General features: G+C 32.2%; 1 protein-coding gene across 1 annotated transcript in view; it reads right to left on the bottom strand.

The window, feature by feature from the left end:
• The window catches only part of LOC106681938 (cathepsin O), a 16,412-nt gene extending 8,336 nt beyond the window's left edge, over positions 1–8,076 (bottom strand). Inside the window, exons 1-3 of the mRNA XM_067050228.1 lie at positions 7,888–8,076; positions 5,414–5,637; positions 2,289–2,424 (exon numbers count right to left, since the gene is read on the bottom strand). Coding sequence (XP_066906329.1) covers positions 2,289–2,424; positions 5,414–5,637; positions 7,888–8,076 — 549 coding nt within the window. The remainder of the gene's footprint in view (positions 1–2,288; positions 2,425–5,413; positions 5,638–7,887) is intronic.
• Between the last annotated feature and the right edge of the window lie 12,661 nt (positions 8,077–20,737).

Below are 20,737 nucleotides of genomic sequence, written 5' to 3'. Positions count from 1 at the left end.
TGTCATCGGCATACGTGGTGAGGATAGTGTTAGGATTGGTTGGAATGTCAGCTGTATAGACGGTGTAGAGGATGGGACCAAGGATACTACCTTGAGGAACACCAGCGGACTGAGAATAGAGGGATGAATAGGAACCATTGTGGTTTACTTGGAAAAGTCTATCAATGAGAAAGGAACGAATGATGAGAAAGTATGTAGGAGGTAGGAATTTACGGAGTTTGTCCCGGGAGCCAGACTGGGCGATTGGGAGATTACCCAATGGAGTATTTACCAGTCAGATCAACCACATCTTAATCAGCTCTCACCAGAGGTCCAATTTAACTGAAGTAAGAACATATAGAGGAGAAAAATGGATTCGGATCACTACCTCAGTATTGCCCGTATACATACCAAGATTATCATGAAACAGAACTTGGATATTAGGGAAGCTGTGAGGAAATGCAATGTTAATAAACTGAAGGATCTTGAAGTGTGTGAACCTTGAGACTAAGAGCTGGAGGAGGAGCTAAGGGATAGGAATGACACAGTGGATGACCAGTGGTCGGGAATTTAAAGAGCGCTGAAAACTACTGCAGAGGAAATCCTTGAATAGCAAAAAAGAAACAGGAGGTCTCCTTGGTTTGACAATGCATCACAGCAACAAATAAGAAAAATGAAGCATATAAGAAGGCTATCCAGCGTCTTACACGTCTAACACAGGAGACGTACTGAAATAAAATAAGAGAGGAAAAGAGATTGCATAGGAGAAGGAAGAGAGCATGGGAGAACTTCAAGATGAAGGACATAGAAAACTGCAGGACATCTCGTGACACTCACTTCTTCTTTCAGAAAGTGAATGAGGGCCGTAATGCCTTCAAACCAAAAGTAACTAAGTCCAAGAATAAGAATGGGAACCTGTTGACGGAGAGAGAGGAAATCCTGAAGAGATGGGCTAGGCACTTCAGCAGTGTGCTTCAAAAAGAGGACTTTGAAGGAGAAATAGCCAGAGAAGAGGACGACTTCTCTAACAATGCCGAGTCACCGGATGATGAAGACATAGAAGTGGACATAGCGAAGATGAAAAACAACAAGGCTCTGGGACTGGATGCAATTCAAGCTGATATGCTATGGAGGAATGCAACTGAGAAACGAGCTCCATAACCTCATTTTAAAATCAATTTCAATGCCCCTATATCCCAATATTAAATATGCCAATATATGTCTCGTGAACATGATGTCACCCTCGAAGAGTGGAGTACAAGTAGGAAATGACTACTCGGAGGGCTTTCATACAAACTGCAGTGTAAGATGGGGGATGTTCTAACCTGTCTTCTTTTCAACTTCGCTGGAGAGAAAGCATTGTGTATATTCGGACTCCACCTCCACGCAACCCTTCTTAACAGTATCGTTCAACTTCTGGGGTACGTTGACGACTTTGATATTGCTGCCAGATCGGAACAAGCATTAAGACATTTGTTCTTGGCCATAGAAGACGCAGCAAAGAAACTTGGGCTACACATTAATGAAGCTAAGACAAAGTACATGAGAGTTGGAGGAGATGGACCAGGGACCAGTTATTTTGAGGCTGGACCATATAATTTCGAAAAGGTAAGCAGCTTTGTCTATCTCGGGTCTGAGATCAACTCTGAAAATGACATCTCTCAAGAAGTCAACAGGAGGATAGCAATGATACGGTGCTACTTTGGCCTTGCAAAGCATTTTAGGGGCAGGTTCCACTCTAACAGGACCAAGATCACTCTCTACAAAACCTTGGTCCGCCCTGTTTTAACTTATAGATCAGAAGCATGGGCCTTCAAGAAGCAAGATGGAAATAGACTTCTGATCTTTGAAAGATCAATCTTGAGAAGGATTTTTGGTCCTATTGGAGAGGTTGGAATTTGAAGAAGAAGGAGAACTGTCGAACTTGCTGGCCATTATAAGGATATAGACTTGGTCAAATTTATCAAGATGGGACGACTTCGATGGGCCCGTCATATCACAAGTATGGATGATTTGGTGATACCCAGGAAGATGCTGTCCAGAAAGATGCATGGACAATGAAAGGTTGGCAGGCCCAAATATAAGATGGGAGGACTCAGTGACATCAGATGCACGAGCTCTACTGGGAGTCCGAAACTGGAGAACAGCTGCAGCAGATAGTATTGAATGGCGAAAGCTTTAGGAGGAGGTGATGGGATATAGCACCATCTATGTATGTATGTATGGATAAATTAAAAACAAATTCTCTTACTTACTAAATCATTATGTTTGATAACATGGCTACAAAAATAAATAAAATAATAATATACCTCCTGAACACTAAACATTTTTAACTTCCCAGTTTTAATGGCCACCATGGATTCCACAGTTTCAATAGCACTAAAAGCCCAACAGGCACCACATGTAAACTGATTTTTTACAACAGTAACACACTGCTTTTTCCTCCTTTGAATAATAAAAAACAATATTTTAATCATATAATTTATTACAAGCTAAATAGATACTATGAGACAAGTTTTTGCACTTTAACATTAAAAGGTTATCATTGTTTGTATACATCAAACCATTACTGAATAACAAATATTTACATATTTAATAAAACAAACAATTTACTTTAACTGAGAATTATTTGACAATAAAACCTTTGGAAGACATACTTTATTTTATTTATATTTTTTCCTTATATTATTTTTTTTATGTAGGTGAAGGTGGAAATTGTAACTATCTCCTTCATACTTATAAAGAGGTGATACAGATGTCCAGTTTATGTTATTTTTCAAGAAAATAGAGTCAACACACAATTGTTATTCTTTCTACGACATGAATTTTCATATTAACATATAATTATCATATTATTGCAGATGATATGAATGCAAAAGTAGGAAGGAAGGAGAATTATATTTTTGTCATAGAGAATTCTTCTGTGTTCAGTAATACTTGACAAAGGTTCATGAACTTTACAACTTCTAGAATCATTTTCATTGCAAGCATTTTATTCCCACATAAGGGCATTCAAAAAAGGTACTAGGACTACATCAGTCAAGTGGTAAAACTAATTGTTCCTACACTCATTAGGGACAGACATGTGAATTATAACAGACAACCGTGAATTCAGAGGACCAAAAGTGGATTCTATTTATTTTCCCACCACTTCTCATATAAGGTCAAGATTAATGAATCAACCACAGTACAGAACTATAGACCAAAGAAGTTTTTTTTTAAAAACCAAAAGGACCTGATATACTTAATACTTATGATATTTGAAGATTCTGGAACAACCTGGAAACTGGGATATGCTAAAAAAGAAATAAAGCAGCTATGGTTTAACAATGAACAATCTTGGAGAAAGGAAGAGTATCCAGAGTTAAACACACCACATACTTTCAATCAGCTATTGATTTGACTGATATATAAACGTCGTGAGACATCCCACAACTGACTCAACAAAAAAAGATGACCATATACGCTCAGAGTGCATGATACAAACCTATGAAGATAAGTCTGAAACATTATTTTCAAAAAGGTTTTTTCAAAAAAAGCAAAAACATTTTAGCTTGTAGCCTTTTTTATCTTACTCTGAAGAAAGTGGTAAGGAACTTTAACATCAAGACTACCAGTACTATCTTTAAACAGAGTGCAACTTCTCGCATTCAAAAAAGACTACTTTTATGCAACAGTACGCTCTTTTAATTAGGTTTATGAATCATTCAAAGCTTTGGTTTTAACAACTAAACCTTAAAGTCTGATCATAAATGAAAATAGAACCAAGTATAGAGTAATCATAGCAATCCAAACTAATTGCTGCAGAGGGAAGGGGGTGTTCGGGTGATTGAAAAGTTTATATAACAGAAAGTATTAGGAAAAAAGGTGTATAAAAATTCAAAAATATGAATGTACATAACTATTTTTATTTCTTTAATTTTGTCAATATATTTCATTAGAAATTTGAGTTTGAAGTTTTAAAAAATTAATTTTTTTTTCTTTGCTTGGATTCCTGTAGAATTTCTTCTCTCAGAGGTTGTAAGAAAAAGACTTGCAGCTACATTATATCATTCTCGGTTGCCCACTTCAGACAGTGATTGAAATGAGACACTACTTTTTCATGCTTCATTGTCAATGGTTCCTCACCTTCCACCTTCTTCTTCATAGGTAGAGACTTCTGTTAACACTGTACACTTTCCTTATCAGTTTTAAATGTGAACTCATTCTCCTCACGACGTTGAACCCATTCATCAACATCTGTATCATTCACTGAAGCATCATGATTTATACTTTTAATCAAGGTCGAAATCATCTGTCAGCTGGCTTCATTCTTGTTGTATGTTGATACTTCATGAATGTTCTCTTACACCAACAATGGATTCCATGGATTGCTTATGATCTTTGACTGAACAGCCTCCTAAACTGCAGCTAAGAATAACACATCTTTGAGAATCAAATTTTTCAATGTCGTAAGAATTCCTTGTTGTTCAGCAACTACGTACGAGAATAGAATTGTAGGGTAATGGAGTTTGATTTTTTTGAATCATAATTCTTTTCATGATTACAATAACTTGCCTATAGATCAGGAAGTCAAAAATGTCCTTTACACACATGCACTTTTATTTGAAAACAAAAATGTTATTGCCTATTGAGTTTTCTCAAAAGAAAAGTAACTTTTTTTTTTTTTTACACCAGTTCGGATTACTTGAGTGTTTTGAGTACCGAAGTTCGGATTACAAAGATTACACTGTATATGAATTCTGGGAAAAACTGAGCCAAATGAAAGTTACATTTGAATAATATTTTTGAATAGATACTCAAATGTATCACTTTGAGATCAAAAGTAACTTAGTATTTAAAGTAGAAGAAATATACTGCAATAGGATAGTGGCAGAGTAAAACAGTGGGCAGCAATAAGTGTTACTTCAGAAAGAGGAACCTATTTTCAAGTATACGGATCTGAAGGCGAAAGAAGATATTTTTACACTAAACCCTCATTCACCCTCTCCAATATTTCGGAAATATAGCCAGCCTCGAAAATGAGAGATAACATCAGATATTTGAGGCATAAGTTTACCATCAAATTTTCAGTTCTTTTAACAATATAAAAGAATGGCATGACTTGTTCAACAATACAGAAATCACTACAATTATAAAAATTTTTATGACTTCAATCAGAAAATCATTTCTACAAGAATGTACATGTATGTATGCAATAATAATATTTAGAATTATTATGTATAAATGGTGAATAGTACAGGAATTAGAAGGAAATGGTCCGGGTACGAGTAAAGAAAAACAATTAAGAAAAAGTTTCAAATATTCGGCTATAAATAAATAGTTGAAACTATTTGTTAATTGTTATTCTTAATCATACCATGGACCTTTTAATACTTAGAATTATTAAGAAATGATTCAATCAATAGAAAAATAGTAAAAAAACAAAACAAACCAATCAACTTTTCTGGGTAGTGTAATGGCTCTCTTTGATCGGTGCTTCATATTTGGTAATCTAACATGTCTTCTGGGATGGGAATTTTTCTTATGCTCATACATTAAGTATCGGTCATCAAATTCATTACTAGACAAATCAGAAAATTTAGTGATCCCATAAAAAGCAGTATCAGCAATATTGTTTTGAACCCCATTTAAATAATCAATCTGCAGCAAAGATTTCTAAAATAAACAAAAGAAAGAAATTAAATTATATTTCCAATTATTTTAATTCAAAATACATACTATAGAAAATCAAGTTCTGTAAAATGTAAGAACCTTTTAAAAATATGTGTAAACAATAGAGATATATTTTTGGATAAAAAGAATAATTATGGTTAAAAATAGAAAATTATAGCAAAGAATTACAAGGTAAATGAGCATAATTTTTAGTTATTTGTACATATAAGCACATTAAGTAATTGATTTATTTTTAATTATGAACTCAAGGGGATTCTTTGTTTCAAATAGAATCAATGAAACTGAAATACAAAATTTATGAAGGGCTGTGTAGCACTCATCTAACCATTTATAATTAGGTAAGTGAAACTAAACTCACTTCAACTCCACTAAGCTAGTATAATACCTTTTTATGGTCACTAGTAAAAATATTTCAAAACATTGATTAATTGTCACAAAAAACAATAATCCCAAAGAAAATCACCATTGCTTTAAAATCTCAAAAAATAGGTTTGGTAAGTCCATAAAAAATGTAATAGTTACTAGCTTTCAATACCTTAAATTATTTATTGCCTTTTAAGATACACCTCTTGGTTTCTTTGGTTTTTACATTGACTAATGGCTTACATTTATGCTTTGCATTTCCATGAGATTGAAAGGATAAAACACTGCAACAGCATTCAAAAAATTCACCACTTATTTGAGAAACATTCAAATATTACTAGCTTTTAATAACTTAAAATTACACATTCCCTTTTAAGATGAGCCAATTGGTTGCTTAGGTCTTTAAATTCATAAGTGAATTACATTTATCATCTGCAGTAACATATAAATGAAACAATAAAAAATTACAAGAACATTAAAAAAAATCATTATCTGTAACTAACTTCTTTAAATATTTTGTATATTTCAAATACAATAAATACCTCTCATTCAAAAATTCTAACAGACAAATACACAATCGCAATAATAACGGAGTAATGCACCCAGACGTCCTCTGCACCTGAACACAAATGCATACATACAGAACCTTAAGTCATCCGAGCTAACAGGCCATCTCTGACTGTTTTGTTACTCCTTCCCAATTTACTATAGGTACCTCCGCAGCATTCATAGTCTTACAGAAATGCCCTCATGAATTGCCTTGATTAATATCCTAAGCCAATCTTAACATCTTGGTCTTCATGCCTCGAGTTATTGACTGACAAGTTCTTTGTTTATTGAGTTATTCTTTATTTCTTTGTTATTGAGTTCATTTCTTCTTCCTCCATTCATAATTCCATCCTTCCACAAGCCCCTCCTTCTTCTACACTAGGTGATTGGGGTAAGGCACTGAATGGGAGCTAACTACCCAATGGACCACAAAATTTATAGGTCAGGCCTCACCCCTTAAGCTACCATAATTAAAGGGAACCATGATTTCCTCTAAACTGCTCTTACCCAAATTTTGAGCTTTTTTAAAACTGTTACGAAATGATTGAAGAAACAACTTGTCATCTTCAAAAAAGTTTTGGAAGCTGCCTAAGTTTTTCTTCTTCATAATCACTGCCGTCTCCATTCACATCCACTAGTAAAGTTACCGCTGTTGTATTTTGTTCTGATGTTGAGATGCCTGATCCAAAATCTCTTATGTCATCCCATCTTGACTCAAATGACACAAGCTGCTGTGGCAATCTTAGTTGACATCTTGAAACCAATTGAAGTAAGTGGGCAGGCTAAACGATATCAACAAAATGTTGGCACCAAATGTTTACTTAAGTTTTGTTGAACTAATAAATATATTGTGGTGAAAAATATGCTGTAATTTTTCTTTTAAGAGACACACTATAGATAGATTAATTCTAACAAACCAAATTCATCCTGAAATTTGGTGGCAAGCTAAAATTTAATAAAGTTAGTTAATCTTTAAAACTGTTACAATTATAAAAAAAAAATAATAATAAATCTAAAATATTTCATTTAAAACTTCACTGAGCAATTATCATTTGTTAGAGGAAGTATTCCTTATCAAGGATAGATAAAATGGGAAAAAAAGAAAATGGCACATTTTATGTGTATAAGTAATTGACAACTAGAAAATCATAAATAATAAACAACATTACAACGTTTCAGATGTTAGTGGGGACTAAATATAATCTGCTGATGTAACAAAGTAAATTACATAATTGACAGATCAATAAAACTAAAACTGTTGTGGTGAAGGGAGAAAATCCACTGGTCAAGATTAAATTTATTTAACATTGAATTGATTACCTGAAATGTTTTAAATCGTGATTCATATTCATCTGAACCGAATTTGTAAGTTTTATTATAATTCTCAATAAAATCATTAAAAAGCATATGCTCTTCAATAGTTTCTACATTACTTAGTTTAATGAAAATAACGAAGAAAACAGACAAAAGAAAAATTAATATAAATATAAAAACCTTACATTCAACCATCGTTATATAATCATTTAAAATTAAACATTCATACTTATTACGTAATCTCTTATAACGTTTACTAACGAACATCAAAGATAAAATAGGCTTTGAGGTTAGGGTAACTTAAAGTAAAACATAATGAATCAACATTGAAGTGATCCGTATTTTTTTCTTTCTATGACATTCCAAAAGTTTAGCTTCCGTATCTCTATCTAGTTCCAATCAATAATAAAACAATATTTGCAAAAATTCAGCTTGAGCAGATGACAGCGAAGTGGCCTGCATCGACCATGAAATGAAAAACACGAAAAGTTATTTAAGAGATAAATTTTTTTTTGTTTTCTAAACCTAATTTGATGGAGAATATACTTTGATTTTTTTTTTCTTCACATCTATCTGCTTCCGGCATAACCTAAAGCACATTAATCTGTACCGTGGCTAGGACACTGTCATCAAATAAGGATGGATGGTTCACAGTTCAAAGAGCAAAGTACCAGAGATGATTTGACAAATTTTTAACATCAGTTTTACAGATTTCAGGAACATCCTTATAATTTATTGATTTAAGTTTAAAAAAGAAATCATGATCAGAAGGTGATTTAACTGCTTTTCTGATAGAAAAAGAAAACTAGATAATTTTATTAAAGAGTTCTTTTCCCTATCTGATAACTGAAATTTTAAATTGTAAATGTTGAAATTTATCTTAAATACATTAGTTACCTTTGACACCCACCAACCATGACTTACAGCTCCTGGTGTACGAAATGATATTTCTTTCTTCGGATGCCACTAAATAAGATCTTAGTTAACTCAAACAAATCTCGTGATTGCATTTACGCAGAACTGGCCGAAATCGGACAACTGCTTCTGCAGCTCATGAGGTTATCAATCTAATGTAAAAACAGGTTTTTACCTTTTTACATCGATTTTCACCAACTATTGTTGGTCCAGCAGTAGTTGATGACATTTGCTTATTGATGATAGAAGAACTATCGTAATCATCGTCACAATTACTCATAGTCTGTTTGATGTTAAATCGTCTATTATTAATGTATACATTTGGCATTTCATTTCTTCATAATTTTTTTTTTTCTGAAAGCGTTCGAATCGGAAAAAGGTGAAACCGCTCGATCTCTTTCTAAGGCAATCGCAAAGGTGTGTATCGTTTCTTTTGTTTAACTGTTGTTATTGGCAGGAACAAAACTGATAATCTAGCGGTCTTTCTACCTATTATAGGCCATTTAAAGTGTGCAATTATTTTTTAATATCTGCCTTTTAACTAGGATAATCAAGCTCTTAAACTTGGGGTCCAGTTGCCTTCTCAACGCTTCGCTCGTCCGGACTGATGGTGGACGAAATGGTGAAGACGATGAAATCACGAAATCATCTACCTCTTGCGAGTGTCTCAACTAGGACTGAGACAGAAAATCTCAGGTATCTGTAGTAGTTGTAGGGATAATCAAGAATAAGAATAGGCAACCTAATCCGACAGTATTTAATAATTTTAAGTTCATTATGAAGTTATAAAAAAATGTCTAAGGTTTAAAATAGTTGTTAACTCTTTAATTTTCAGAAACTCCAATCAAATTTATCTCATCCTAGTAAGATTTAGGAAATGGAGATTTTTTTTATTTCGTAAAAAAAAAAATTAGAAGTGATTTTTTTAATCTGTTTTTTGTCATTACTTGTTTTTCTTATTAAGAAAGCCAAATTGTATATTGAATCGTGGGTTGTGATCATTATTTATTACTTCTAACATCTCTCTGTAGTCCATTTATTTTACTAACTCAGTCAACAGAGAAAGTTTTATACCTAATTGCCATTCAGAATTCAGATTGGTTACTTCATCGGGATTTGGTCACCTGGGATTCCTCTGCTTTCAGAGACATTCCACATAAAGTCGGTAGCTAAGTTCGTTTCCCCTGCAAATTCGGATTTATTTAATTTGAGATGCAGCCACAAGAACCTCCGAACTACTCCTCCATCAAATCCTTAAGAAACCCCAACAAATCTTCCTTATCCCGAGCCCCTGATCCTAACTCGCAATTGAAAATCCGTAAAAACCTGCCCATAGTGAACTCCAAATCCTGTAATGATTATCCAGTTTATCCGGACGAATTAAATTCCTTTTTTGCCGAACTTGTTCCCATACTCTATACCACAAACCTATTTTGATTCTGTAATTTTTTTTTTCAGGGATTTCCCTTGAAGACTTACTCTCATCTGTCCTAAAATCCAGAACTAATGACTATGATCCTGAACAAATTCCTGCTAATCAAACTATGCCTGCCTATCATCTTTTCTATTATCTTACACATTTATAATTGTTTTCTCAAAAAAAGTCATTGGAAGTTGGAAAAAAAGCCATAGTCCGCCTTTTTGAACAAAGTCCCTGTTCAAACAAATCCTTGTTCTTTTCAATTTCACCTCAGTCAATCATAAAATCCTCTGTTTCAAACTCCTAAACCTCTCCCTAACAAATAGTATCTTAAAATAGTCTCTTTCCTTCTTATTACTTCGCTTCAAAACTGTCACAATTCCCAATAAACTCCCTTCCTCCTCCCTTCTATTAACACATGGTGTTCCTCAGGGCTTCCCATTCTCACAAACTCTTTCCTCAATATAGATTAACAACCTCCCTGATTCTATCCTCCATTCACAATACCACTTTCATGTTGATGACCTACAAATCTACCTATCCTTTTATTCTTCTTAAATGTTCTACAGATTCTCTGGTAGGCAAGAGATGAACCTGAAGAGATTAATGAATTGTTTTATAAAAGTCATCTCTGCGATCCCTAGACACTCTCATATATCCAGCTAGTACACTAAAATAAAGTATCTTCTCCCTCCTTCTTTTCAGTCAGAAATACTTCCTAGGTCTGTATGTATTTAGAGCCTTTAAATTAAAAAGCCTACCTGTACCTTTGATTTGTTTACCCCCTGCTCCTCAGTTCACTCCTTAAATATGAGATCTCAACCCACAAATTTCTATATTCCTTCTCATAGAACGATTTCCTTCAAAAAATCCTTATTGATGCTACCTCATTCTGGAATTCCCTACCCGCACCCACTCACAAAGCCACCTCATTACCCTCATTTAAACATACATTATTTCTTCATCTCCTCAACTATCAATCTACCTCAAATCTATAGCAATGAAACAAGACATATTAATTGTTTTGTTTTTTTATTTATTAATATATTCTATTTAATACTTTTTGCAATATAAAGTTGTCAATTATTTTATTTTTACTTTATGTTATGAGTATTTTTAAATAATAAGCTTGAAACTTCAGCACTTTTTTTTTAATTTTAACCGTTTTAACATTTAGTTTTTAAACCATTATAAGCCCAACAATTGGCACTTAAATGTTCATTGTAATTACTCTTATGGGACTAGACATCCCAGAATAAAATTATTTTCATTCATTCAATCATACATAATTTCTTAAACCCAGAAGAATAAACACAGGTGAAATAAAAATTTCCCTCAACAAAAAATCACAAAAATTATTACGATCGAGGAGTTGAAAAAAAGGAAAGCACGACAAGATGATGGAAATGGGTTTTGGGTGGGAAATAAGAGTTCAAAGGAATGGGATGTGGGAAAAAGGTCCAGTGATAAGATAAGGAAAAACCCTGAGATTGTATCATATCCGGAAATGGAACCCTTCTCAAAAACAGAAAGTTTTTGAAAACTGGCAATGAACATACTCTTGATGAGGGATAGCCAAAACATGACGCAAAAATCAAGCAGTATCAAAATTCCAAGTAAATGACAAACTCTAAGTAGCTGTCAAGGATTGGAAAAAGGAACTAAAAAACCACAGTCGAGCCACAAACAACTTGAACTATGTGGGATACCTCAGATATGCATCAAACGTAAAAATAATTCATTAAATGTAGATAAAATATTAATTAAGACAGAAGCAAATGTTAGATATATCTAACATCATCTATAGACAATATCTATAGATAAACCAACAAATCGTTGGTTGTTGTATTCTCCAGAATTGCAATCTTTCATTCCAAGATCCTTCCTGGGATACCTACAACCAGTAACAGTACCAATGTAGCTGAAATTGAAATGAGACCGAGGATTTTTAAAACTGAAATTTTAAACATACAATGTGACTAATTAATATCTAGTATAATTTCTTATCGTTTATAAATCACAAATAATTATACAATCAGAAACATAGATTTATACAACAAAAACCTTTCAACCAGGTCAACAAGTTCAATAAGTCTAAATCCCTTAATGACACTGGAATATTAATGATTTTATAGCTCATACCAAGCTAATTTTCAGTGTTCACAAAGAAAATTGAAACTCTTTTAAAATAGAACACTTTTTTCAACAAAGAAAGTGAAACCGGACATATGTCAGAGCCTCCGAAGATTACTTCACTGTGTATTATTTCTAATAACTGTAAGTACATATTTTAACTGTAGTTTATTCTTACAGGACCCAGTATTATGAACCTCTCCATAAAATTTTAGCTTGCTTTTAATAAGTCAATTTTTTGTACAATAGTTCCAGTACTACATAAAGAGGAGGTTTTTAATTAAGAATCAGCTGATGCCAAACAATATCAATCTACAAATAAACAAGTGCAGAACAGATGTACACAAAAAATATGGAAAGCGAAGGCTCGTAGAAGACCAGAATCAGCACAGGAGTAAATTAACTGAGCATTATTTCCAAAAATGCTAGTATAGAATACTGACATTATTTAATACTATATCATATACTGAAAATATTATATCATATCATATAATAACATAAAATGACAATACTATATTATTAATATTTATAAACACACTCACAATCAATCATAACTTTAAAATTATTACATTTCTTTACATTAAAGTGTCACTGCCGTTGTATTTCTTATGCACAAAAGTCTTAACAAAGTAATAAATCCTAAAATTCACTACAATCATTCAGTTAATAAGTAAAATCATTTTATTTTGGTTTTAAACAAATAGTTGGATATAATCTTATATTTTGATTATGTTCCAATTAGATCATTATCCAACTAATGTTAATTTAATTTCTAGAAATTAAGCTTTTAATTGGTTCTTTATTGACAGATTAACCACTGGGATTTTTTTAAGAATGCGAGGAGGCTACAGAAAGTGGGCTAGAGAGTCTGAACGACCAAAACACGGTATATAGGTGTATATAAAGTCCTTGAGAAATCCATTAGAAATATTTTGAAGAGACTGTAAATTGGGGAAGTACTTGGGAGCTCTTGTCACAGCAAAGAACGAGCACCTAGAAGAAATAAGGCAAGAGTAGTTACCAGGAAAAGATTTTATTTTGTACTCCAGATGTCATTGAAATTATGAGGCCTAACCAACAGGGCTAAGGTCATCTCATATTTTGATAATGGTTTGCAATTATCAGAGAGATTGTGAGATATGGAGAGACATTGTCATGTGACTGGTGAAACATCAATAGACCAAAGCACTGTTAAATATTATGAACCATGTTTATAAATAGAACAATAAAGGTTTAGGTTTGCACACCAAGATTTACCACTGGCCAACCTAACCTACAACCAGTAGCAGTACAAATATAGCTGAAATATGTATACTAAAATTTTTGAAATTGAAATTTTAAAAATATAATTTGTCACCAAAGAAACTGAAAGGATACTAAAGGTATTAAAGAAATATACGGGCCATCCAGTGAGAATGGCAACTGGAGGATCAGGAAGTTATATGCTTCAAGAAATAATTGGGGAACCATATTTGGTTACCATCATTAGAAAGAACCAGTTCAGATGGTAAGGATATGTGGGCAGATGCTTGTAAGTAGAACACCCAAGAACCTTCTGGAAGATGAGCCAGGAGGAGGAAAAATAAGGAGCCGCCATACATGCTTAAAGTAGAAAGAAAGATAACAAGGAAAAATTATTGAGAGGAATGGGAATCAGAAGATGTAGAACGCTTACCAAATATAGCAAAGAGTGGAGTCAAATAGTGGAGGAGCTTCAGGCCCTTGAAGCGGCCAAGGAGTGGGTAGATAGTTATTTAAAGAATATAGATTTATTTTACTTACTTTTAACACTAGAAAAAATAAGGAAATAATTTTTTTTTTTAACATTCAAACAATATTCAAGGGTGCTATGTTCATAGGTAAATTTAGAACATATAAATATATAGGGGGCCAGCCTAGCCAAATGGTTGTAGTATGGAAGTGGTAATGTACAGTGGTGGATCCACTGAGGAGGAAAAGGTGTTATTTTGTTCCCAAAATGACCAGAGGGAAAAAACAAATAAGTTTATAATATAACTACAAGTACCAATACTCCTGTGTAACAGTGATAAATGTTTTTAACATCTTTTAAATAAAAAATTTAAAACCATTTACTTAAATTAAATAATAAATTGGTAAATGTAATTTTTAAAATTAATTATGCATTTTATTAGTCAACAAATAAGTGTATTAAACTTCTATTATTTCATTACTTTTTTAATTTGATGGAAACTCATAACCTACTTATATCGTCTAGTGGTCGCTGGACTCATAATCAAGGTCATAACAGTTTTAAATTGGTTTAAGATGTATCATTTGCCATTAGATTATAGATTACTGTAATTTCCTGTCAATCCCTTTGGAGACAGAAAAATCACAGAATTCTACAAACCATCCTTCTTATATTCCTCTCTAAATATGCACTAGACATTAAAAATGGTTGGAACCACAAAGGAAGAATACCTACATAAAAATATTTTTTAAAAATAATGGTATAATCTCTAATCCCTCAAATTCCATGGCCACCTTGATGCCCCGTTCCAAAAAAAAACTACCTCTGAATCCACTCCTGATTATATAGACCAGTAAATCCAGTCCCATACATTCCAGTATGGTTAGCCTCCACAGGAAGTTCAACTAAAACCCTTCTTAGTTAGAGAAACCTTCAAGTTGAAGGCTTGTAAAAAGGTATTATTATAGATTATTATATAAATATACACTACTTGATAAAAACATCAAAGGATTAATGAGAGCTGACATTTTGGCCTAAGCTATAGACCTTCATTAAGGTTGATTCAACGAAATGTGAGAAATTGGTGGAGAGATCTGTCACTTGTCATAGATGCTCAAACCTGATGTAGGTTTGAAGGTATTTAACAAAGGACAAAATTTTGAAAAATATTAAAGCACTATGCCAGGTTATATTTCTATACCGACAACCATATTCTCCTTTATCACATCTATGGTCAACAATCTCACCATCATTATACACATCAAAGCATGGTTCATAAGAACATTGATAGTTAAGAAGTACTAATTTATCCTCGAAAATTAATAACACCATATTCATTTAAAAAAAACATGAAATTCACAGAGTAGTAATATGACTTCTGAAGTACACTTATAAAGTACGAAGAAGGAAACCGTAAATTCAGTAACAGTAATGAAATTGCCAACAACAATTAGAATATCTTTGGTTTTTATTATGAAAAGCATGTGTAATATTATTAGTGATTAGATTCAGAAATGTAAATTATTTCACTACTTATTAGTAGACATTAGTGTGGTCCTTAAATGAAGGTAAAAAAAATTATTAAATGTTGTTAAGCTCTAAAACGTATTTAAAATTTTCCTGTGATTGATGCTCCTCAAGTTCATTTTTAGTAAACTAGATGCAATGTTGGTCATACTTTTATGAAGCAAACCATCAGATAAGGTGTTCAAGAACTACGATGATCAATCAAGTTCCACAAACCTATAAATCGTTGAACACCAAAATTTCAGCCTCTGCTGAAACTCCTGCTTACCTATTAACAAGTGCCTCAAGCATAATTTCAAGGACATGTAACGCTATATTGAAAACTGGAAAAAAGTTCCACAGATCAAGCATACTGAGTTAATCTGTAAATACTGAAGAAATAATCCAGACTTGAACATAGTAATTATAGAAACATAGCACCATAGGGCTCTTCCTCCTAGCCCATAAGATAATGATTAATCTTCGGAATTGGAAGGAGTTCATAAGGAAAATTGAGAAACAATGGGAAGTTCGAGAGAGACATGTTTTGTAAGTAGATTACAAAGCAGCTTACGACTCTCTACACAGGAACTTTCTATGGAAGGAAGATCAAGAATATGCTGGATATCCCTGAGAAATTACGATTGAAGTAGAAATACATAAATTATTTCTATCAAAATACAGTACATTACAAAACAATACCCTAAAAATAGAACTGAAGGAAGCTGAAAAGGGGGAGAAATATAAGGATTATTTTAGAAAACTCATGAATCAGTAGGCATCCTACAATGAGAAGAGGATAAGATAAACATGACCTACAGCTGAAATGTGTCCATTAAGGGTAGATCATTGAATCATGAATGGTCTGATATTGTCCAAAGACTATATGGGAAAAATAAAAGATATAGGTCAACAAAAAAAAACCATGAGAGTAAGCGATATGTTGTAAATTAGAAAATGATGGTCTAAGATAGACAAACAGGAGCGCTTAAGTGTTGAGAGGTTAGAAAATATTGCGAAAGATTGAAATGATCTATAAGGCTATAAGAAAAAATATATATATAGTATGAATAATATTAAGTAAATTAGTCCTAAATCTTGAGTTTCATTAAAAATTTTATAATCTAAATTATAATGTAATGAAATAGTTAAGTAAGCTTTTTATATTTCAGAGGAGTAGAAATGTTTTTAGAAACTATAAACGATTGATTAGCAATTAGTTTCATTTTGTCTTTACTATAACTCCTTCACATCATAAAGTGTTTGCAATATACATATAATTTTACAGCACAGACCATTCTTATTAAACAAAGTAATTTGTAACAGAGAATGTTTTTATAGGAAGATCATTAATTAACGTTCAAATAATATAAGAAACATAGTGTGGATACAGTCAAAATTTTTTTAACTTGTTTATCATTTCAACCATAAAATATTCTCAAAAAAAAAGATACAAAATAATTTTGGAGTTTCGATTTATGTAATAAGTAATAATATAATATATAACACATTAATAGATGATTGCTGACGTTTCAATCCACAATGCATGTTTTCATCAGGAATTGTTGTGATAGGTAGAGATGGAAACAATGGACAAACAGACTTAGAATGTTCAGTATGTTTATATTCGAAGTTCCTTTGTTCACTGTTTACATCTCCACCCATCACAAAACATTCCTAATGAATACCTACATATTTTGAAAAAGTATACACATGAAAACATTTATTCCTTTTAACATAGACTTGGAATACATTAAGGATTCGGATAAAATATTAAAAAAAACAAAATCACTTCACTGTTTTTTATTCAATGAATATACATGACTATATTTTTACAAATATAAGAATTGAAATTTGAAAACAGGACATTTTTATTTCTTAAAAAAAAAAAAGAAGAGAAAATGTATATCAGATGCAAGGTAAATCAGAAATAAATAAAAATAATGTTGAGACAAAGAAACAAAAAAAGGTATTACAATTTCGTTTTGAAACTGGTATGCTTGTAACTGAAAGGGAGTGAACAAAAAAAAAAAGAAGCCAAAATCTAAAAAAAAACATACAATTGGGCAAAGAAATCAGATATAACGTGAACCATGTGAAGAGTATCAAGAAAATAATTCAAATTTATAACATGGAATAAGATAAAAAGAAATTGAAATTGAAACAGTAATACAGGAAAAAAATAATTCAAGAACTTAATTTATTGATTAACTGAACAAAATCAAAATTTGAATTCAATATATTTACATGGTGAATAATTATATAATAATATATAATCATAATATATAGTATGTATTAAGTAATTTGTAATGTTCTAAAAACATAAACATTTATTTAAGATACAAATGCATCCTTACCACAAAAATAAAACTTGAGATTTTGATTTTTAAATTAAATTAAATTCAAATGTAAAACTGGTTAGACATGACGAATGCTTCTTTTTTTTTTTACAATTCATTTAGATACTGTTTTATATCATCAGTTTAATATGTTATTAACAAATTATTACCTTTTTAGTACTAATGTAAGAGAATATAAGGTGAGAAGACTAGTTATGAAATTTAGATAAAAAGGATATTACATTGTCATGTTACTAATTCATTCTGATTTACATTGCCCTTAATCTAAATGAAAAATAAGTGAATAACAATACACATATGTAAACAAAGCAAAACATATGTTATACTTACATTTCATTTCATGATTCTGAAGAGAAAAAAATTAATAAAAGTAAAGAGGGGTAAATATTAATCATAGATTATTGCTTTGTTTTTAATTAAAAAAACTACTGAAATAGTAATACAGTATGTGAATTAATCTTACAGTATCAGATTCAGATATTGATTATTTAGATTTTCATGATTTTTATCAATCACAAGTCTCATGAACAACTAAAAGAATATTAAGTCAGCTAGGTCAGTAGTGTGCTTTCAATTAGACCCTGGAAAGGCCAACAAATTGTAATCCCATGCAAAGAATATCTGACACGCTGGCAATATATAAAGATTTTTTAAATTATTACCGCAAAACCCAAGGTCACAGCTGTCAACTGGTGCGAACTTAAAGTGATTAACAAACCCCCAAAGAGCCTTTAAAAATGGGGGTCTTCGTCAATGGAGGTTGAAAAGACAACAGAAAATTTTTTATCAAGTAGTGTCAAAAAAAGCTTACAGTTTCAAGGCTGTCTAAGAATCATTTTGACACACAAATTTGACTCAAATTAGCATTTATAACAACCTCTATAAAACAAACCCACCTATTAATATGTACCTAGTTGTAACCAACAGTAATGAAGAAAATCTAAATAATCGATATTTGTGACATCAGTGTATATATGTATAAATAATTATATATATACACATTATATATATATATATATATATATATAGCCTAAGGTAGCAAGTTTAACCATTTTAAATATATGAGGATGAGGAGATTGACTGGCGGTGCGGTCTGTGAAACGAACCGATCTATGATCGAAATCGCTCTGACGAAGGCCTGAAATTCTGCCCGAAACGTCTGCGCTAATAAAACAAGTTTCTACTTATTTTTGTTCCTCACTGACCACACCTCCAACCATCTTCTTTTATAGTGTTCATGGCCAGCAATTAACGCATCGACAATTTAAATTTAGTGAATGAGAAAAGATTAAGTGATTTTAGACATGAAGTGATTAAATTTCAAATCGAAATAAACCAATAAAAATTAATTTGAAAGTAAACATTCCATAGATTAGCAAGTATTAGACCGCTGTAATTTATTAGGAAGTTTTTAGTGAAGCAGAAAGTTTTTAAAAAGATCAAACATCTTCATTCAGCCCATCACAATGTTTAACAATGAACAGCAATAATATATGCTAAGATAATTTCAATCCTTTGAGCATTTCTTGGTATCGTTTTATTGCATTTTACAGGTTTTATTAAAATGCAAAATATCAGATATATTTTCCTTGCACCAATCTGTGAGTTCTTTTTTAAAATGTGTGTTTCTGTGTATAGGGTTGTATATATACATGGGGTACATAGTATATGGTCGAAAAGTTGATGTACAGTAAACAGTTGTTTGTGCTATTTTAAGGCCTTTTTCTGACTGATACCCTTACCATTTTCCTTCAAAAAACCTCAAAAAAGAGGAGACCGTAACGCTAAAAAAAAGGCCATCCTTCCCCGCCCGACCCTCCCCGCTAAACCCCCGGAGAGCGAGGGCCCTATATCACTTTCGAAATATTAGCTTAAAACGGGAAGGAGAGACTTTGAGATAGTTTAATCGAGCAATATTTAAAAAGCCCCTGAAATCGAAAAACGGCATCAAACCCTCCACTCCCGCCCTCCATGGTAGCCTTACTTATCTGTCTTTAAGAACGGACAATTACAACGAGTAGGTTGGTCGATGAACGACATATCACAATCCCCACAAGAGGAGATCGTAACGCTAAAAAAAAAGGCCATCCTTCCGCGCCTGACCCGCCCCGCTAAACCCCCGGGGAGCGAGGGCCCTATATCACTTTCGAAATATTAGCTTAAAACGGGAAGGAGAGACTTTGAGATAGTTTAATCGAGCAATATTTAAAAAGCCCCTGAAATCGAAAAAAAAACCTTGAACAGATCCAAAACTTCAAGTAGGGCTCAAGCAAAAATGGTAATAAATCGACCCATTTTGTATTTAATTGAAATTAATTTTATAGAAGCCATTTATTTCACTCATTTAACTCGGTTTATAATGCAATAAAACTTTTGGATAACAGACTCTTGAGGTATTAAGACAGTTAATTAAGATAAAGAATCCCTGGCCAACCAGAAGAGGTACATATCAAACGTCGTGATGTTTTTTCAATAAATGCATCTTTAATCCGCTTTATAATACATTTTCAAATAGTAATGTTTTGAAGGGTAAAAGCAATTTTTTCAAATATTTTGGCATCAAATATTGAAAATTACATTAGATTTTCGTCTTTCACTCGATCAAAAAGTACTAATTATCATTTTGTTGGAGAGCGGTAGTCAAGTTGAATAATTGAGGCTTATTTCGAGAGAGATTATAATAAACTCTAAGAACGTTGGCGTGATTAGAATTCTTTTTTGTTACATACATAATTTAAGGAATATGGTCCGGGTGCGGTCAAAAAAACTCAAATAGTAGAATTATACTATTTTATTGAGCCAACGTTTCGC

Source organism: Halyomorpha halys, unplaced genomic scaffold (assembly GCF_000696795.3).
Source record: "Halyomorpha halys isolate HHAL.00 unplaced genomic scaffold, Hhal_1.1 Scaffold375.1, whole genome shotgun sequence".
Taxonomy (NCBI): domain Eukaryota; kingdom Metazoa; phylum Arthropoda; class Insecta; order Hemiptera; family Pentatomidae; genus Halyomorpha; species Halyomorpha halys.
This window is presented reverse-complemented; position numbering and strand designations above follow the sequence as displayed.